Raw genomic sequence first — 16,647 nt, 5'->3', positions numbered from 1 at the left:
GTTTCTGTCCCTTCCTTGCTCAGAGCTGCTCTGAGAACTTTCCTAAATCACTCTTAAGCTAAGACTCTTTACTGAAAGTTTTTAGTCTAGGAGCTCTCTTAGAGTACTCTCAGAATATTTGTGATTACAGCCCCTGGTCTGGTTGCCAAGCAGTTCATTGTTTTTAATTCAAGTTTTTCAGATGTATATAAAAGCAGGTTGTCGACTACCTCAAATTATGTGTCCATTCCTCGATCACCCCGGAAGTTATTCATATTCCTTTAGTCCGTAATGCTCCTCAGATAAAAAAAAATGCAAACAATTTTTCAAAAAAATTAATTCAAGTTGTGAATATTGTTTAAACAGGATAAAGTGTTGGTATGCTGGGTGCCGTAATCCTTGAGGGCCGTAACTCTCTTTCTCTCTGATGCACTGTCTGTCGGAGCTAGATCAAATTAACCCAACGTTAATGATCAACCATTCATAATTGATCTGAAGCCTAATTTTTATAGAAAAAAAGATTATTGATTAAATGATAGATGGTTAAAGATTATATTTCCCATCTTTGCTGAGCAACAGTTTTGTGTGAGAGGAATTAAAAGCCTGTCCCAAATACAGGCCTGTTGATTTCAGTGATTTAAGCAAACAATGGACAGGGCTATTGTTTTACTGTAATATTATTATTATTATTATTATTATTATTTACTTTACTTATTATTCCCTATAAAGCAGGCATTTGTGATATAGTAATACTAGGCTATGTAAAAAAAAAAGGCATTTTTATTGCAACAGCCACAAAATATTAATTAGTGATTAACTGCTAATAATGTGCTCTCTTAATTTGGATGACCTGCCACGTTAGCTCAAATAAATCACTTAGCTTCTTTAAGGTGTGACATACAGGTTAAAAATTATCTACACTTCCTGTAAAGACGGATACAACTCAATTTATTGACGCTAATTAACGTTGGGTCAATAACGTTAACATTAACTAATGTCTGCTTCTTAAATATGTCTCAGTCTGGCTCTGATAGCAAGCGTTAAAGACAGTTTACAGTGTGGACACAGTCAAAAGTTAGCACAGGTTAATAATTAAACTGTCACCTTCACTGACATCCTCTGTGAAACTTAGCTATATCTACCTGCGTGACTTTAAGTTGCATGAAATATTACCTGACCAGACTTCCAAATGATTTCTGCATTTTACCGCTGTGTGAAACTCTGGACGTGGCGAATGATAAGACAACTGAACAGAGACGGGTTCCTTTACATAGAAAAGAAAGTGAAACCTAAAGGCAGGACAGCGAATAGGAAAAATAATGCTGCATTCACGTGCTTCTCGGATGGTCCCACTTCCATAGTCAGGAAGTCGTTCTTCCAACTTTGAGGTGTTCAGGAGCTCGTGATGTGGAAACAACGTGAAGACTACAAAAAAGATGTGTTGTTTTGCCAGAACATTTAAACATATCAATTTGAAGCTTTATAATACAACGTATTTTTGTCCCAGACTTGTTGCTGAAGCTGCGCCATTAAATCCCCTACAACTACATACAAAAATATTGCTTCTCCTGACTCATGCTTACAAAAACACCAACTAATGGTTACAATTGCAAATTACAAAAAAAATACATGCAATACGTGAATTAATAAAAAGTTTATTACCATAAACTGAACATTTACTTTTGTTCGCCATGTTTCTGCATGTATGAGGTTAACTTGGAAACTCGTGTACAAAATTTTTGTCGACTAAAGGGGTGTTCACATGATTTCTCCTGGTTTCCTGTGAAGGTTTTTGAAATTACATTAAATTAATTTAAATTACATTTTTAGCCAGAGTTTTTCTGTTTATTAGGAAATGAGTGCACACAACACACTGAGGGGCCATACACATGCCATGTTTTTTTGCACCCTCAGATTCATTGTTTTCAATGTAGACGTGTGGCAGGCATGCTCAAACACAAAATGACACTGTAGCAGCGTGCACGTGTTCCTGAGCTCCTATTTTTCAGGGTGCACTGGCTCCACTCTGAGATAAACACAGTTCAACTTTTGGAACACAGCAGGGTGCACCGCATGTCATGAAACATGGAACATGACTGACATCACAACACCATTTGAGAACCACTGTCATAGGGTACAAAGTCTGAAGCTGCTCCATTAATAATTAATTGGGAAAGGTGTTATAGATGACACTGAGAGCACCCAGGGGAATGTTTGGAGTATATGGCTACATTTTCTGTTTCAGACCTATTAATACCACAATAGAGTAAAGGTCATTGGGGTATAAAAAAGATATCAAACAAAATCAGGCTCCCATTAACTGTCTATGAAGCAGCTCCAGACTTTTTACCCTGTGACATCACAAGTTTGAGACTTACTCCTCTGGTGTCTAGCTTTAAGAGAGAGTAGTTCATGTTCACTAATATTGATTGAACTCTCCAAAGTCACTGAAATAACATACTGGAATTTTGAATTTGGGTGGTGTTCCCCTTCAAGTGTTCATTTCTGTTGTTTGGATAATAGCAATAAACTGGTACTGTGCAAATAAACCGCGGCTGCATTCAGGGGTTGTCGGAATATTTGGAAAAAGGATTTCCCACTCGGAGAAATCATGTGAACACCCCTTAAGTTCAAATTTTGTACACGAGTTTCCAAGTTAACCTCATACATGCAGAAACATGGCGACGGAAAGCAAACTTTCAGTTTATGGTAATAAACTTTTTATTAATTCACGTAGCCTATTGCAAGTCAACTTTTTGTCATTTGCACTTGTAACCATTAGTTGGTGTTTTTGTTAGCATGAGTCAGGAGAAGCAATATTTTTGTATGTAGTTTTAGGGGATTTAATGGCGCAGCTTCAGCAACAAAACTGATATGTTTAAATGTTCTGGCAAAACAACACATCTTTTTTGTAGTGTTCACATGTTGTTTCCACATCACGATTTAGAGCTCCTGAACACCTCAAAGTGGGAAGTGGGACCATCCGAGAAGCACGTGAATGCAGCATTATTTTTCCTATTCACTGTCCTGCCTTTAGGTTTCACTTTCTTTTCTATGGAAAGGAACCCGTCTCTGTTCAGTTGTCTTATCATTCGCCACGTCCAGAGTTTCACACAGCGGTAAAATGGAGAAACCATTTGGAAAACCAGCCAGGTAATATTTCATGCAACTTAAAGTCACGCAGGTAGATAGCCTATAGCAAAGCTTCACAGAGGATGTCAGTGAAGGTGGCAGTTTAATTATTAACCTGTGCTAACTTTTGACTGTGTCCACACTGTAAACTGTCTTTAACGCTTGCTATCAGAGCCAGACTGAGACATATTTAAGAAGCAGACATTAGTTAATGTTAACGTTATTGACCCAACGTTAATTAGCGTCAATAAATTGAGTTGTATCCGTCTTTACAGGAAGTGTAGATAATTTTTAACCTGCATGTCACACCTTAAAGAAGCTAAGTGATAGCTAATTTTAGCTAACGGGCTTCACTTCTGACAGGTCATCCAAATTAAGAGAGCACATTATTAGCAGTTAATCACTAAATAATATTTTGTGGCTGTTGCAATAAAAATGCTCTTTTTTTACATAGCCTAGTATTACTATATCACAAGTGCCTGCTTTATAGGGAATAATAAGTAAAGTAAATAATAATAAGTGAATAATAATAATAATAATAATAATAATAATAATAATAAGATTACCGTAAAACTTCAATTAATAGCCCTGGCCATTGTTTGCTTAAATCACTGAAATCAACAGGCCTGTATTTGGGACAGGCCTTTAATTCCTCTCACATAAAACTGTTGCTCAGCAAAGATGTGAAATATAATCCTTGATCATTTATCATTTAATCATTTAACCAGTAATCTTTTTTTATATAAAAAATTAGGCTTCAGCTCAATTATGAATCGTTGATCGTTAACGTTGGGTTAATTTGATCTAGCTCCGACAGACAGTGCATCAGAGAGAAAGAGAGTTACGGCCCTCAAGGATTACGGCACCCAGCATACCAACACTTTATCCTGTTTAAACAATATTCACAACTTGAATTAATTTTTTTGAAAAATTGTTTGCATTTTTTTTTATCTGAGGAGCATTACGGACTAAAGGAATATGAATAACTTCCGGGGTGATCGAGGAATGGACACATAATTTGAGGTAGTCGACAACCTGCTTTTATATACATCTGAAAAACTTGAATTAAAAACAATGAACTGCTTGGCAACCAGACCAGGGGCTGTAATCACAAATATTCTGAGAGTACTCTAAGAGAGCTCCTAGACTAAAAACTTTCAGTAAAGAGTCTTAGCTTAAGAGTGATTTAGGAAAGTTCTCAGAGCAGCTCTGAGCAAGGAAGGGACAGAAACCTTTATCTTAGTGGGGGGGTGTGGTTGACCCTGTTGCTAGGTGTGATGCTTTCTTTTAACAGATGTGTTTGGTTGTCACAGACACGCTTTGTGAGCCTGCAAGGTGTGGACACCCAGTGGAAATGAAATTAACTGCATCACGATATGAGATTGACAGTGTTGTCATTGTTGGTGTGATCACTCTGCTGATCTAAGGTTGAGACAGACTCAAGTCATCACTGCTGCACTCTTGCATTTTTCCAGTTTTTCAAGTATCTCAATATTGTGATAATTTTATTTCTGGCGTTATAGCGTTATTGTGTTAGGTGGGAAGTGTGTGCATATCCCAAATGAGTTCGACCACAAATATTACGCCTGCACAGTCTCATCTGTAGCATTTCATTTGCTCACTGTCATTTTGTGTTTAGAGACCATTTCTCTGACCTCTTTGTGTTTCCACCATTTTCTCCTCTGCTTAGGAAACTCTTAAGCCTCTTAAAAGTGCTCCTCCCTTCTCCTAACAGTTTTTCACCCTAGGAGCTCTTTTACGGTCTAAGATGCTCTGTGAATAACTGTTATCTTTACAAGGATCTAGTCTTAACTTTAAGGGGAAATTCTAAGAAAACATCACAATTCTAAGAATTTTCTTAGAAGGAGCAACTCTTAGCACTAGGAAGCTTTGTGAATACGGCCCCAGGAGTCGATTTAAGACAGGCCTTTATTTGTCAAAATGTGTAGCCACACCAGGCTAGTAAAAGAGACTCTGCTTTTAATTAGAACTAGGCTTTTAAATGAAGTGTTACAGAATTGAATCAATTATTCATTTGCTTTATAAGCTATCTGTCAGATGGTAGATAAACGGTGAAAATTTCCATCAAAGGAACCTAAAACCTTTTCCAAATATAAAACCCTCAGATATTGTATTAACAATGATAAATCATACAAAAGCTTTAGGTATATTTTGGCTTTTTTTTTATTGATATGTGACTTCACCAGTGACTCAGTCATACAAATAATTATTGAATAATTTTCTGTCAATTGACTAAGTGATTAATTGGTTGGCAAATTATCTTAATAATAAACACAACACTAATAAAAGAAAAGCAGTTTAAGGTGAAGTGGGAAGTGTGCCTTATCTTGTGGAGGAGAGACTTAAATGACTTCCTGAAATATCTCTGAGGTTTAAAAAGGGATTAATGTAGCAATTAGCAGTTTTGTATCAAAGGACACCCAGAGAGCAAATACAAAATACTGTTTTGTGACTAATTGGTAGACTTCAAACTAAGGTTTGGCTAACTGTCCAAAATAATCTAGGTGTTTGCTCTATGTCTTTGTCAATTTGATTATGATATAAACACATATATTGAGTCATGTGTTTGCACAATTAAAGATTGTAAATTCAGTGTGCTCCAGTCTTTCAGTGGAGGGCATTCAAAGGTCTGTCTTTGAGATGTCACAAGCACTTTCATAAAAACAGACTGTGATCAGAATAAAATGCAAAGACAGGGATTTTATTCCCCTGTTTGAAAATATACAACTGCACAACATGTCATTGAAAGTTCTTTAGAATAAAAAGCAGGGCTGTATGTTAACTTTTTGCACATAGCACTGGAGCTACAGAGGTTTAAAGGTTTGCAGCACAGGCCACAAAACTATAACATGAGTATAAAAGTATCAGGTAGGCCTAAACCCATTGTAGTTTGGAACAATTAAAAATCTTCGTAGGGGGAGTTAAAAAGTGGTTTTCCTTGGCCTTTCAAATGAATCTTGTGCTGGAAAATGATTGAAATCTTTTTATTTATTGAGGCTATTAATCTTATGTATGCACAGAGCATCAACAGAGAGGCCGAGGGAGGGAAGGAACGAGAGACACTTTGTCAATGTTATATATGTCTGTAAATACGTCTGTTTCTGAATTTTTTTAAACAGATCTCAGTCAGTTTATAGGCTTATATGCTGTAACCATTTTCCCCACATTGTAGTAACTAAGTCCTTTGAATAATATGAATAAATCAGCTCGTGGGGCTGTAGCAATTAGCCTACAAATTTGGTGCTGATGACCTGCCAGAATCCTTTAAAGATGTTTCATGCTGTCCATGGTCAACTTAGTTTTAATTAATGTTATGGAAATATAGAAAGAGTTGGCCTACTGTTGGTAGTAGCTTAGAGGCTTTTGTGATAGCACAGCATCAGTTCCCACATTGTTACAAGTAGATAAGTATGATAAGAAGATAAGTAGAGAGCTATTATACAGAAACTTAGAAATATAAATATATTAAACAATTATACTGCCAAATATAATACTTTTCTTTGACTTAAGTGTTCCTGACTGAACTCAAGTTTAATCACAAAACTATTTTGGAAACTCACTTAGATTATCTTAAGAATGCAGCTTTTTTTTAGATCACATTTTTATTAGGTCACATATATACTATTTTAAGTGCAAGACCATTAACCAAAAATGTTCTGTTTAATTTCTCCTCCTATGCCTTTGCTCTAACTCTCACTCATGTGATTGTTTTCCTTAACAGTATTGGTGGCTTTTCATTTGGCACATGCACGCTTGTCACAGCTCCAACTACTTCATCCCAACCCACTGTTGGAACGGCAGCAGAAGATGCTGTCAGCGCCTCCATATTCGCCAGCTCAACAGAGAGAGAGAACAAACCTTTGTTTACATTGCCAAGTAAGCTATTAAACAGATCCATGCCAAGAAAACTGTTGAACCAGCACTGACACTGAATATGTACTTTTAAGGTTTTTCTCCATTTTTCAGATGCATTGTTTAAAAAATCCAGTGGACCTAATTTGGAAATATGACACACAACTGTGTTCCATTGTGCTCCACTGTAAATGGTTAGTGCCAAACCCGTTATGCAATTAACAGAATCAGATAATGTGGTCTAAAAAAAAGACAGACTCGTTAACCCAGAAGTCCTCAGCAAGATAGAAAAAAAAGAAAAAAGCTTTCTTTTACAACAATATGCATCAGATTGACGTCCTGGGAGCTCTCCTGAACTGCTGCTCCTCACTATGATGATTGCTGATCATTGTCCAGCACAACCTTATACTGTAATGAAATTGGGCAACTGTTACCACTGTACCTTTATTTTCCCACCTTACATTTGCAAACCCTCACACCTCACAGCTGCATGCCCTGTTCTCTGTGCTATTTGCAGCTAAAGGAAAGACAGTACAATTATACAGCAGTTTGTACTGTGTCCACAGGAAGGTTGAGGCAGAAAGTTAGCATCCATGGGGTAAAGACCATGGGTGGTCAGGGAAGGTCCAACAGAGACCAAGTGTCCTGGCAGATTCAAATACAGTCCAATGCGAGGACGTAGTCCAATGTAGTTAGTCAGCTCGACTCGACCGCCCAGAAATTCCTGCATTTGAGGCAAGACCAGATAAGGTGACCTTAAGTCCAGTAGCAGACAAAGAGAGGAATATGAATGACTTTAAACTAAATAAGTTGAAGTCTAGCATTAGTGGAGCATGTTTTAATCCTTTGTAACCCTCTCACCTATAGTTGAAATTGCTTAATCGGTATCCTTAAACTAAGCCTCTTTAATATGAGAGAAGGGGCTGCCAAAGTAAAGAAACGGGCAAAATGGGAGATCAAATGTTTGGATTTGGCTCTTGTCATTAGGTCATAAAAGTTGTGTTTTGTGGGCAGAGTGGTAAAATTAGGTAGTAGCTGTGTACACTAAATGAACTGAGATTTCTTGTCATTAAGGAAAACCTTGAAGATACTGAGCAGAAGAGTTTCTAGTTTCTATTCAGTTTCTACACTGTTAAATGTTCTGCAAACTTTGAATGAAAAGTAGCAATCCTTAAAAGTTTGGTACAAAAGCGCTGCATCACTGAATTTGCAATTAATAATACAGTTACTGTAATTAATACAGTTACCAGCAAAGTATTCAAACTAGGAAGACAAACAGTGACTTCAACCAGATGATACAATCCAGAAAATCTCTGGATCTCTGCAGAATGTTTTTGTGGCAATAGACTCCACTGTAGCTTCTGTAAATATCTGGATGTGACATCTGACTGTGTGTTTATTAAATTATAAAAATAAATGAAGTGATAAATGCAAGGTACGTGTTAAAAGTCATCTTACTTTCATGCATGTCATCTTCAGAAGAAGTCAAGTCAAGTGTCAAATCACAACAAACATTATCCCAGGACACTTTTCATATGCAGAGCAGGTTTAGCACCATACCCTTTACTTTAATTTACTTCTGTGAGCAAGCACTTGTTGATGAGGAGGATGAATCCTCGAACAGAACCAGGCCCTAGGTGGGCGTCCGTCTCCCCAGTGGTTGGGTTGAGACACATATATATATTATATATATATATGTACACACACACACACACATACACTCACCGGACACTTTATTAGGTACACCTGTTCAACTGCTTGTTAACACAAATAGCTAATCAGCCACATGGCGTGTAGGCATGGTCAAAACGACCTGCTGAAGTTCAAACCGAGCATTAGCATGGGGAGGTGATTTTGAACGTGGCATAGTTTTTGATGCCAGAGATCAGAGGAGAATGGCCAGACTGGTTCAAGGTGATAGAAAGGCAACAGTGACTCAAATAACTACTCGGTACAACCAAGGTCTGCAGAAGACCATCTCTGAACCAACAATATGTTGAACCTTGAAGCAGATGGGCTACAGCAGCAGAAGACCACACCAGTGCCACTCCTGTCAGCGAAGAACAGGAAACTGAGGCTACAGTTCACACAGGCTCACCAAAATTAGACAATAGAATATTGGAAAAATGCTGCCTCGTCTGATGAGTCTCAATTTCTGCTGCAACATTCAGATGGTAGGGTCAGAATTTGGTGTAAACAACATGACAGCATGGATCCATCCTGCCTTGTATCAATGGTTCAGGCTGGTGGTGGTGTAATGGTGTGGGGGATATTTTCTTGGCACACTTTGGGCTCCTTAGTACCAACTGACCATGGTTCAAACACCACAGCCTACCTGAGTATTGTTGCTGACCGTGTCCATCCCTTTATGACCACAGTGTACCCATCTTCTGATGGCTACTTCCAGCAGGATAACGCACGATAATGTCACAAAGCTCAAATCATCTCAGACTGGTTTCTCTAACATGACAGTGAGTTCACTGTACTCCAATGGCCTCCACAGTCACCAGATCTCAATCCAATAGAGCACCTTTGGGATGTGGTTGAACGGGAGATTCACATCATGGATGTGCAGACGACCCATCTGCAGCAACTGTGTGATGCTATCATGTCAATATGGACCAAAATCTCTGAGGAATGTTTCCAGCACCTTGTTGAGTCTATGCTACGAAGAATTAAGGCAGTTCCAAAGCCAATCTGGTACTGGCAAGGTGTACCTAATGACGTGGCCGGTTAGTGTGTGTGTGTGTGTGTGTGTGTGTGTGTGTGTATATATATATATAATATATATACATATATGTGTGTGTGTGTGTCTGTGCAATTATTATAATAGAAAAAATAAGAATAGCAGCAGCAGTGGGCATCAAGCAGGACCAAGGCAGCAGGTGCAACCACAACCCACAATCCAGGAGCAACCGCAATCCATGGAGAGCTGTGAGACGAGAAAGCACGAAGACTGTGGAGAAGAAGCCAAGTTAGTAATATGCATTAATGAAACATGGATGTGTGCATATGGAGAGGGAGAGGAGGGAAGAGGAGCTCAGTGTATCAAGGGAAGCCAACCCTAACTAAAGGCTTTATCAAAGAGTAAAGTTGTAACACCTACTCTTAAATGTGGGTAGGGTGTCTGCCTCCCAGACCAAAACGGGAAGATCAATGAGATCTCATCCCTACTCATCCTATTTTGCTGATTGGGCAGAAGCTCCGGGCATTACCAAAATGATGCCAGGGGCAGCCTTTTTCATTGTATCTTGATGCAGAAGTAGAGTTTTAGGTATTTGCATGTCTCATGAATGTATGTATGAATGCATGTATGTAAATAAGCATGAGTATGTATATGAATATGTTTTTTTTATTTTATCTATCTACTATCTTTTATCTACTGCTTGACAATTGTCCCAAATGCTGCTTGTTTTGTGTTTCTTCACCTTAGAAAGCACTTTGCGCTTATTTGCTTGAAGAGTGCTTAATAAATACAATGATGATGATGACGCTAAGTATTATTATCATTATTATTATTATTATTATTATTATACATTTGGAGACTTTAGGAATCTCTGGTAAGCCTGTATTCTGGGAGCACAGTGTTCTAATATGTTGCTGTCTGACCATATAGGGCTTTCATAGGAAAGGATTTTAAATGCAGTTCTGAATTTTACATACAAGTATGATCTCGTCTCTTAGTTCTCGTCAGTACTGGTGCCGCAGCAATCTGGATCAGCTGGAGAGTTTTTAGAGACTTACTGAGGCAGCCTGATAATAAGGGATTGTAGTTATCAAGTCTGGAAGTGGCAAATTCATGGAGTAGTTTTCTGCATCTTTTTGAGACAGCATGTGCCTGTTTTTTGCAATGTTACACAGGTGAACAAAGGCAGGGCTTGAAGGATGATTTATGTGGGAGTTAAAGGACATATCACTTAGATCAGTGCTGGAGGCCAGAGTAAGGTGTTTAGTGCCAAGTACTGTAACTTAATTTTTTTCTGGATTCAGCAGCAGAAAATTGCAGGTCATCCAGGTCTTTATATCCTGAAGACTAGACATTAGTTTAGTTAATTGATTGGTTTCGTCTGGCTTTACTGATGAATATAATTGAGTATTGTCTGCTCAACAATAAAAATTTATTGAGTGTTTCCTGAAAATATTGACTTAAGGGAGCAGATATAGGGTGAATAGCACTGGTTCAAGCACAGAACCTTGTGGAACTCCATGACTAACTTTGGTGTGCACGAAGGATTATTGTCATGTACAAACTAGGTTCAATCTGATTTTAAAGGACTTAAACCAGCTGTGTGCAGGTCTTTTAATGCCATTTAAATGTTCTAGTCTTTGTAATACAAGTAAGATGTGATGGTCAGTGGTGTCAAATGCAGCACTAAGATCTAACAAGTACAGAGACAAGTTGTTTGACTGCAGATAGAAGACAAATGGTAAAGAAGCGAAAAATAAGAAACACTGGATATTTCAATAAACCTTATGAACTCTGAAACTCTCCTCAGGAGCTCAAGGAACATTGGAATCTCCATGGAGAGACGTGGAGTGGACAGAAGAGTGAGTAAAACTTTGACATTTAAGTCAAGTTTGCAAACAGTTCAGACAGCAGTCAAATGAATATGGTTCTGCTCATTTAAAGCAACATGAAAACACATTTTAAACACTATGAATGTTGTCCTTTAATTATTATTCCTTCAGCTCATTTAATGAATACATTCCTCCCATGCCTTTATTTTTTATTGAAATTATTCTGAATAGAAAGTATCTTAAATTTTAATCTAGGCAAAGGACAAGCCTGATGAAGACTGTCAGCTCCTACAGGCAGAGCTGTGACGAGGGGACTCAGGCTCGGGTTCTCCTCCTGGGCCCGGTCGGCTCTGGAAAGTCCAGCTTTGTCAGTTCAGTCCAGTCAGTGTTTAATGGAAGAGTCACCAACCGGGCCATGGTGGGCTCCTCTTCGATCAGCTTCACCAAGAAGGTACAAGTGGAGCATGTAACCTAGACAAATCACTAAAACTGTTGACATTCTCTTCGAATGGACGTGGGGACAGAATTAACTGATAGTCATTGTTGGTTTTCTAGAAATGGGGAAATACTGTTTAATACTGTTTTTTTGTAACACATTATGTCATACAAAATTAATTCAAAGGTTAACAAAGACATCTTAACTCAATGACCACTTACTGGCTTTCAATCTCATGGTCTTTGTGAATAGAATTTGTCTGGTTGTCATGAGGTTGGTAAACTCACCATTTATGATGTTGTTTAGGTCAAAATGAACTTTCATGCCCATCTCAAAGTTAGTTATTGAATGACACCAACGTTTTTCTTGTGTGTGTGTGTGTGTGTAAGCTGCAGTCCTTCAACATCCATGGTCAGAAGGGAGAGGATCCTACTGGACTGGTGCTGTGCGATATTGTTGGACTGGGGGGTGAAGAGATGGTCGGACTGACCCTCCATGACATCCTGTCTGTCATTAAAGGTCATGTACCTGAGGGACACAAGGTAAGCAGGATCAATATTGTAATATTGTGGTTTTTAGCTACGCTAGCAGCATTGCTCGATCCTCTGACTTTTCTTCTATCGCCACCTTCAGGTCAAAATTTCTGTTTTTTCCAATACATTACTTTGACTTGCAACTAACTACCTGCTAAACTAATGACATTCTTGTCAGCCTCAGTAATACAATGTGTTTAGTGCCATTTAGCAAACATTAGCACGGATTTAGTTAGTTGTTTGGGTTTTATAGTTTTTCTTTTTTAACAGTTCAATATCTTAATTTCTGTTTCCCAGTTTAGCCCAGATCAGCCAGTGAGGTCTGAGACTGTGGGCTATGTGAAGAGGCCAAGCCTCAAAGACAAGATCCATTGTGTGGCCTTTGTGGTGGACGCCTCTAAAATCCTGACCTACTCCAAACGCTTCAGCATCACCTTCCAGAATCTCCGAGAGCACATCAGTGACCTGGGTAAGAAAAGGACAAACTAGCAGTCAAACACAAAGACATTTTCACGCACAGATTGAAGTTTTTTAATTGTTTGAATTTATTTTTGTTGTTGTTTTATATTTTTGTTTTTTAGATTGCATTAAGATTTCACTGACCTGTGTTTATTTTATTTTATTTTTTGGCTTTTGCTGTGGTTTGAATCGTAGAGGGACCAATGTGCATCACAACTTTGGGCTTGATCAACTGAATGAAAGCTTTGTTAAAATCTTAACTGTCAGTAATTTATTCTTCTGGATGTAACAATTAAAACTGTTTTATTCCTGTGAAACCTTAATGACAGCAATGTATTCTGTCTGTTAGGTGTCCACCAGGTGGCTCTGCTGACCCACATAGACAAAATATGTCCAGAAACTGCCAAAGATGTCACTCAGGTTTACAAGAGCCACATCATTCGCGACACGGTAGGTTGAATAAGTCATCTGATGAGATGTGGACTAGCACTCAAAATACAGATGCAACAATTCACAATATTTTTTTTTTTCATTTAGTGGCTTGGATGATAGAATTTGTTTTCACTGCTGCTCTACATGAGTTAAAATATGGATACAGAATAAACGAGGTATTTACAACCCTGATTCCAAAAAAGTGTGGACGCTGTCTAAAACATAAATGAAAACCAATTACAGTGATTTCTACATTATATTTGACATATATTCAAATGAATACAGTTCAAAAGGAGATTTAATGTTCAAATTGATAAAGTTAAATGTTTTTTGTAAATATATGCTCATTATGAATTTGATGCCTGCAACATGCTTCAATGACACTCAGTAGGCGTTTGGGAACTGAGGACTATTTATGGAAGTTTTGAAAATGAAATTCGTTACCCTGCTTGCTTGATTTATGACTTATGCTGCTCAACAGTTCGGGGTCTCTGTTGTCATATTTTGTGATTTATAATGTGCCACACATGTTCAATGAGAGACAGGTCTGGACTGCAGGCAGACCAGTCTAGTACCTGCACTCTTTTACTACGAAGACATGCTGTTGAAACATGCAGAATGTGTCTTGGCATTGTCTTGCTGGAATAAGCAGGGACGTCCCTGAAAAAGATGTCTGTATGGCAGCATATGTTGCTCCAAAACCTGTATGTACCTTTCAGCATTTGTGGTGCCTTCACAGATGTGAGAGTTACCCATGATACAATGAAAAAGCACGCACATCCACAAACAAAATTGTGCAGGTGCTGAGCCAAAAATGTCTGAAACTGAAAAAATGAAAAAAGCTTGCACACTGCAGGGCTCCTATTTAGTGAGATTTATTTCACCTAGTAGTGACGACGTTTCGAGCCATCTGATGAAGAGCGGTGGCTGGAAACATCGTCACTACTAGGTGACCACCCCATTTTTTCAGAGTTACCCATGATGCCATGGGCACTAACACACCCCCATACCATCACAGATGCTGGCTTTGAACTTTGTGCTGGTAACAGTCTGGATAGGGCTTTTCCTCTTTTTCACAAACAATCTGAAATGTGGACTCGTCAGACCACAGCACATTTTTCCACTTTGTGTCTGTCCACCTCAGACGAGCCTGATGGTTATTGGACAGATGTCTATTTACCTGCCATTCCAATACATTCGATTTTGTTTGGAGCAGTGAGGTTAACACACATTACAGTCTGTAACTATTAGGGCTGGGTATCATTTAAAATATTAAGATACCAGTATCCTTAAAGCGAAACCAATGCCATCTGAGTACTTCATTTGATACCTATAATGTGACTGTAGTGGTGTGTAGTATTCTGCAAAACTTTAATTTACAGCCCGAGCTTTGATTTGCTTCAATCACTGAACTGAATACACTAATCTTAAATTGCTTATTTCAACCAGTATGAATATTTTTTTTATAAAAAAATTAGGCTATCTAATAACATATCAACTAAGAAATGTTCTAGCTCCAACATTGCATCAGAGACAGCAAGAGAAAGACAGATAGGGTGGAAAAGAGAGCGTTATGAAACTTGTCTTGCAGCACCAGAGGATTATGGCACCCTGCATACTGACACAAGATCACTCTTTATCCTCTGAAAACTATATTAACAACTTAGATTAATTTTTATGGAACCCCATTTTGGTTCTTTTGATCGGTGGACCCTTACGGTCTAAAGGAATATAAATAATCGAGGAATGGACACATTCAGACTAAATAACCTCTTCAGAGGCAGGCGGTCAGCACTTTTCCTGCCTTTAAATCTAAATAAATGATAACCTGCTTTGGTTCTCATCTTTTCTTCAAATCAGCTGAACGACTGAATCGTGGAGAATTTAACCAAGCTAACGATGTGTAGCGTCTTTATACTGACAAAAGTTTCAACATTTAATTTTGTATGAGTGATCTAAGCAGCTGACTAACGCTAGCTCAAGCGTGTAACCAACAATCCAGTGGGCTTTAAGAGGTTTTACATTCAAAGAATTTATACAAAAATTACTGCTTAGCAGTGTCAATGGAAACCAGACCTGGCGTCTAACAGAGACCTGTTTGTCAAAAAATTTGTCAAAATATGTAGCAAAGAAAAAGTAACTTATAGTTTCATTGGGGCTCAGCTTTTAATTAGAATTTTACAGTAGCCATAATTTTGGTGGCATCTTGACACGCTAAACTTCTAACTCTGTCAAATAGGTCAAGACCATGCTTGACTTCACCAGTACAAAAAGGAAAACATTGGTATCATTTGACTGGAGACATTTTGATAGTACTCAGTACTGGGTTAATTTGTTTGATACCTTAGAGGTATCGAGTACCAATACCTGGCCCTAGTATCTGTTTATCATGGCACAGGCTGAGAAACATTTTCAAATATGAGGAGCTATGACCGGCATTGTTCTCAACCAGCTGAAGGAACTGAATACTGATGGTGGTGTGTGTGTGTGTGTGTGTGTTTGTAGATGAGTAAAGCAGGAGATCTGTTGGGTATGTCCACCTCCTACATCGTCCCAGTGAAGAACTACTCGTCAGAGCTGGACCTGGACAAGGACACTGACGTGCTTCTGCTTAGTGCTGTCGACCACATCCTGCAGTATGCTGACCTGTATTTCCAGGACAATACACCACAAGATGCAGGGCCAAAGATAATCTAAACATACATTTCTGAGCTTTTGAAACATGTCTTTCAAACAATATGAAGAAAGTCATCGTTGACACAGAGAAGGGGATTTTGTGTGTGGGGTTTGAACATTTCTGACTTTAGCGCCTCCTGGTGGTAATAACAAAGCTACAGTATAGTCACATAAAATGTTACAAATAGAGGATTTAAACTGTCATGTTGAACTTATTTTTCTCACATTTTTTACATTTTTTTTTTACAAAAGAAATCAGATTGTAATGGACAAAATGGTGTGATTCAGAATTAAAACATAAGTCTGAGAAATTTTACTTGTGAGCTTGGTTTGTCCTTTAAATGGAGGGCAATGGGCCTCATGCAAGGCCCATATGTACAAACAGGATCGTTCTTGAGTGGCATGTACCAGTGGTGCAAGAAGGCTCGCTGCAACAGTTTTCTTATAATCAGAATTTGCCTTTTTTGTAGGTATGTTCGGACCTGTCATACTACTGATGTACTGCACAGACAGCCTGCCTTTCTCCACGGGGAAAAATCCTTGTTTGAAACAAGAATCATAATACCTGTGATCAGGTAACAAATCAGCTAAATAAGTTGCAAAATGAGT

General features: G+C 38.3%; 2 protein-coding genes across 6 annotated transcripts in view; one reads left to right on the top strand and one right to left on the bottom strand.

Annotated features, from left to right (window-relative positions):
* LOC126396993 (interferon-induced protein 44-like) overlaps positions 1 to 1,285 on the bottom strand; it is a 7,782-nt gene extending 6,497 nt beyond the window's left edge. For both annotated transcript variants that reach the window (XM_050055415.1, XM_050055413.1), the window contains exon 1: positions 1,153 to 1,285. In XM_050055415.1, the coding sequence (XP_049911372.1) occupies positions 1,153 to 1,181 (29 nt within the window). In that variant the 5' untranslated portion in view covers positions 1,182 to 1,285. The remainder of the gene's footprint in view (positions 1 to 1,152) is intronic.
* A 1,689-nt stretch (positions 1,286 to 2,974) lies between these two features.
* Positions 2,975 to 16,349, top strand: ifi44g (interferon induced protein 44g). Of its 4 annotated transcripts, none has more exons than XM_050055418.1 (9): positions 2,975 to 3,132; positions 6,854 to 7,008; positions 9,818 to 9,958; positions 11,481 to 11,532; positions 11,758 to 11,953; positions 12,334 to 12,480; positions 12,769 to 12,940; positions 13,280 to 13,380; positions 15,868 to 16,349. In XM_050055418.1, exons 1-9 carry the CDS (start codon positions 3,104 to 3,106, stop codon positions 16,057 to 16,059), a joined length of 1,185 nt encoding a protein of 394 aa, XP_049911375.1. In that variant the 5' UTR covers positions 2,975 to 3,103; the 3' UTR covers positions 16,060 to 16,349. The 4 variants fall into 4 exon arrangements, with proteins under 4 accessions (XP_049911375.1, XP_049911374.1, XP_049911377.1 ...); XM_050055417.1 differs by having other exon boundaries at positions 12,328 to 12,480; XM_050055420.1 differs by lacking the exon at positions 15,868 to 16,349 and adding an exon at positions 13,468 to 13,494 and having other exon boundaries at positions 12,328 to 12,480.
* The last annotated feature ends 298 nt before the right edge of the window (positions 16,350 to 16,647 follow it).

This window comes from Epinephelus moara, chromosome 10 (genome assembly GCF_006386435.1).
Source record: "Epinephelus moara isolate mb chromosome 10, YSFRI_EMoa_1.0, whole genome shotgun sequence".
In the NCBI taxonomy this organism is placed as follows: Eukaryota; Metazoa; Chordata; class Actinopteri; order Perciformes; family Serranidae; genus Epinephelus; species Epinephelus moara.
Note: the sequence above shows the minus strand (reverse complement) of the source record. Positions and strands in the feature narration are given on the sequence as shown.

What these genes read in the sequence shown, in the direction of transcription:
- ifi44g (XM_050055417.1), top strand. Translation starts at nt 3,104, where the DNA reads ATGGAGAAACCATTTGGAAAACCAGCCAG. An exon ending in CGATCAGCTTCACCAAGAAG is followed by an intron (nt 11,954 to 12,327) that starts GTACAAGTGGAG and finishes TGTGTGTGTAAG; the next exon opens with CTGCAGTCCTTCAACATCCA. An exon ending in ATGTACCTGAGGGACACAAG is followed by an intron (nt 12,481 to 12,768) that starts GTAAGCAGGATC and finishes TCTGTTTCCCAG; the next exon opens with TTTAGCCCAGATCAGCCAGT.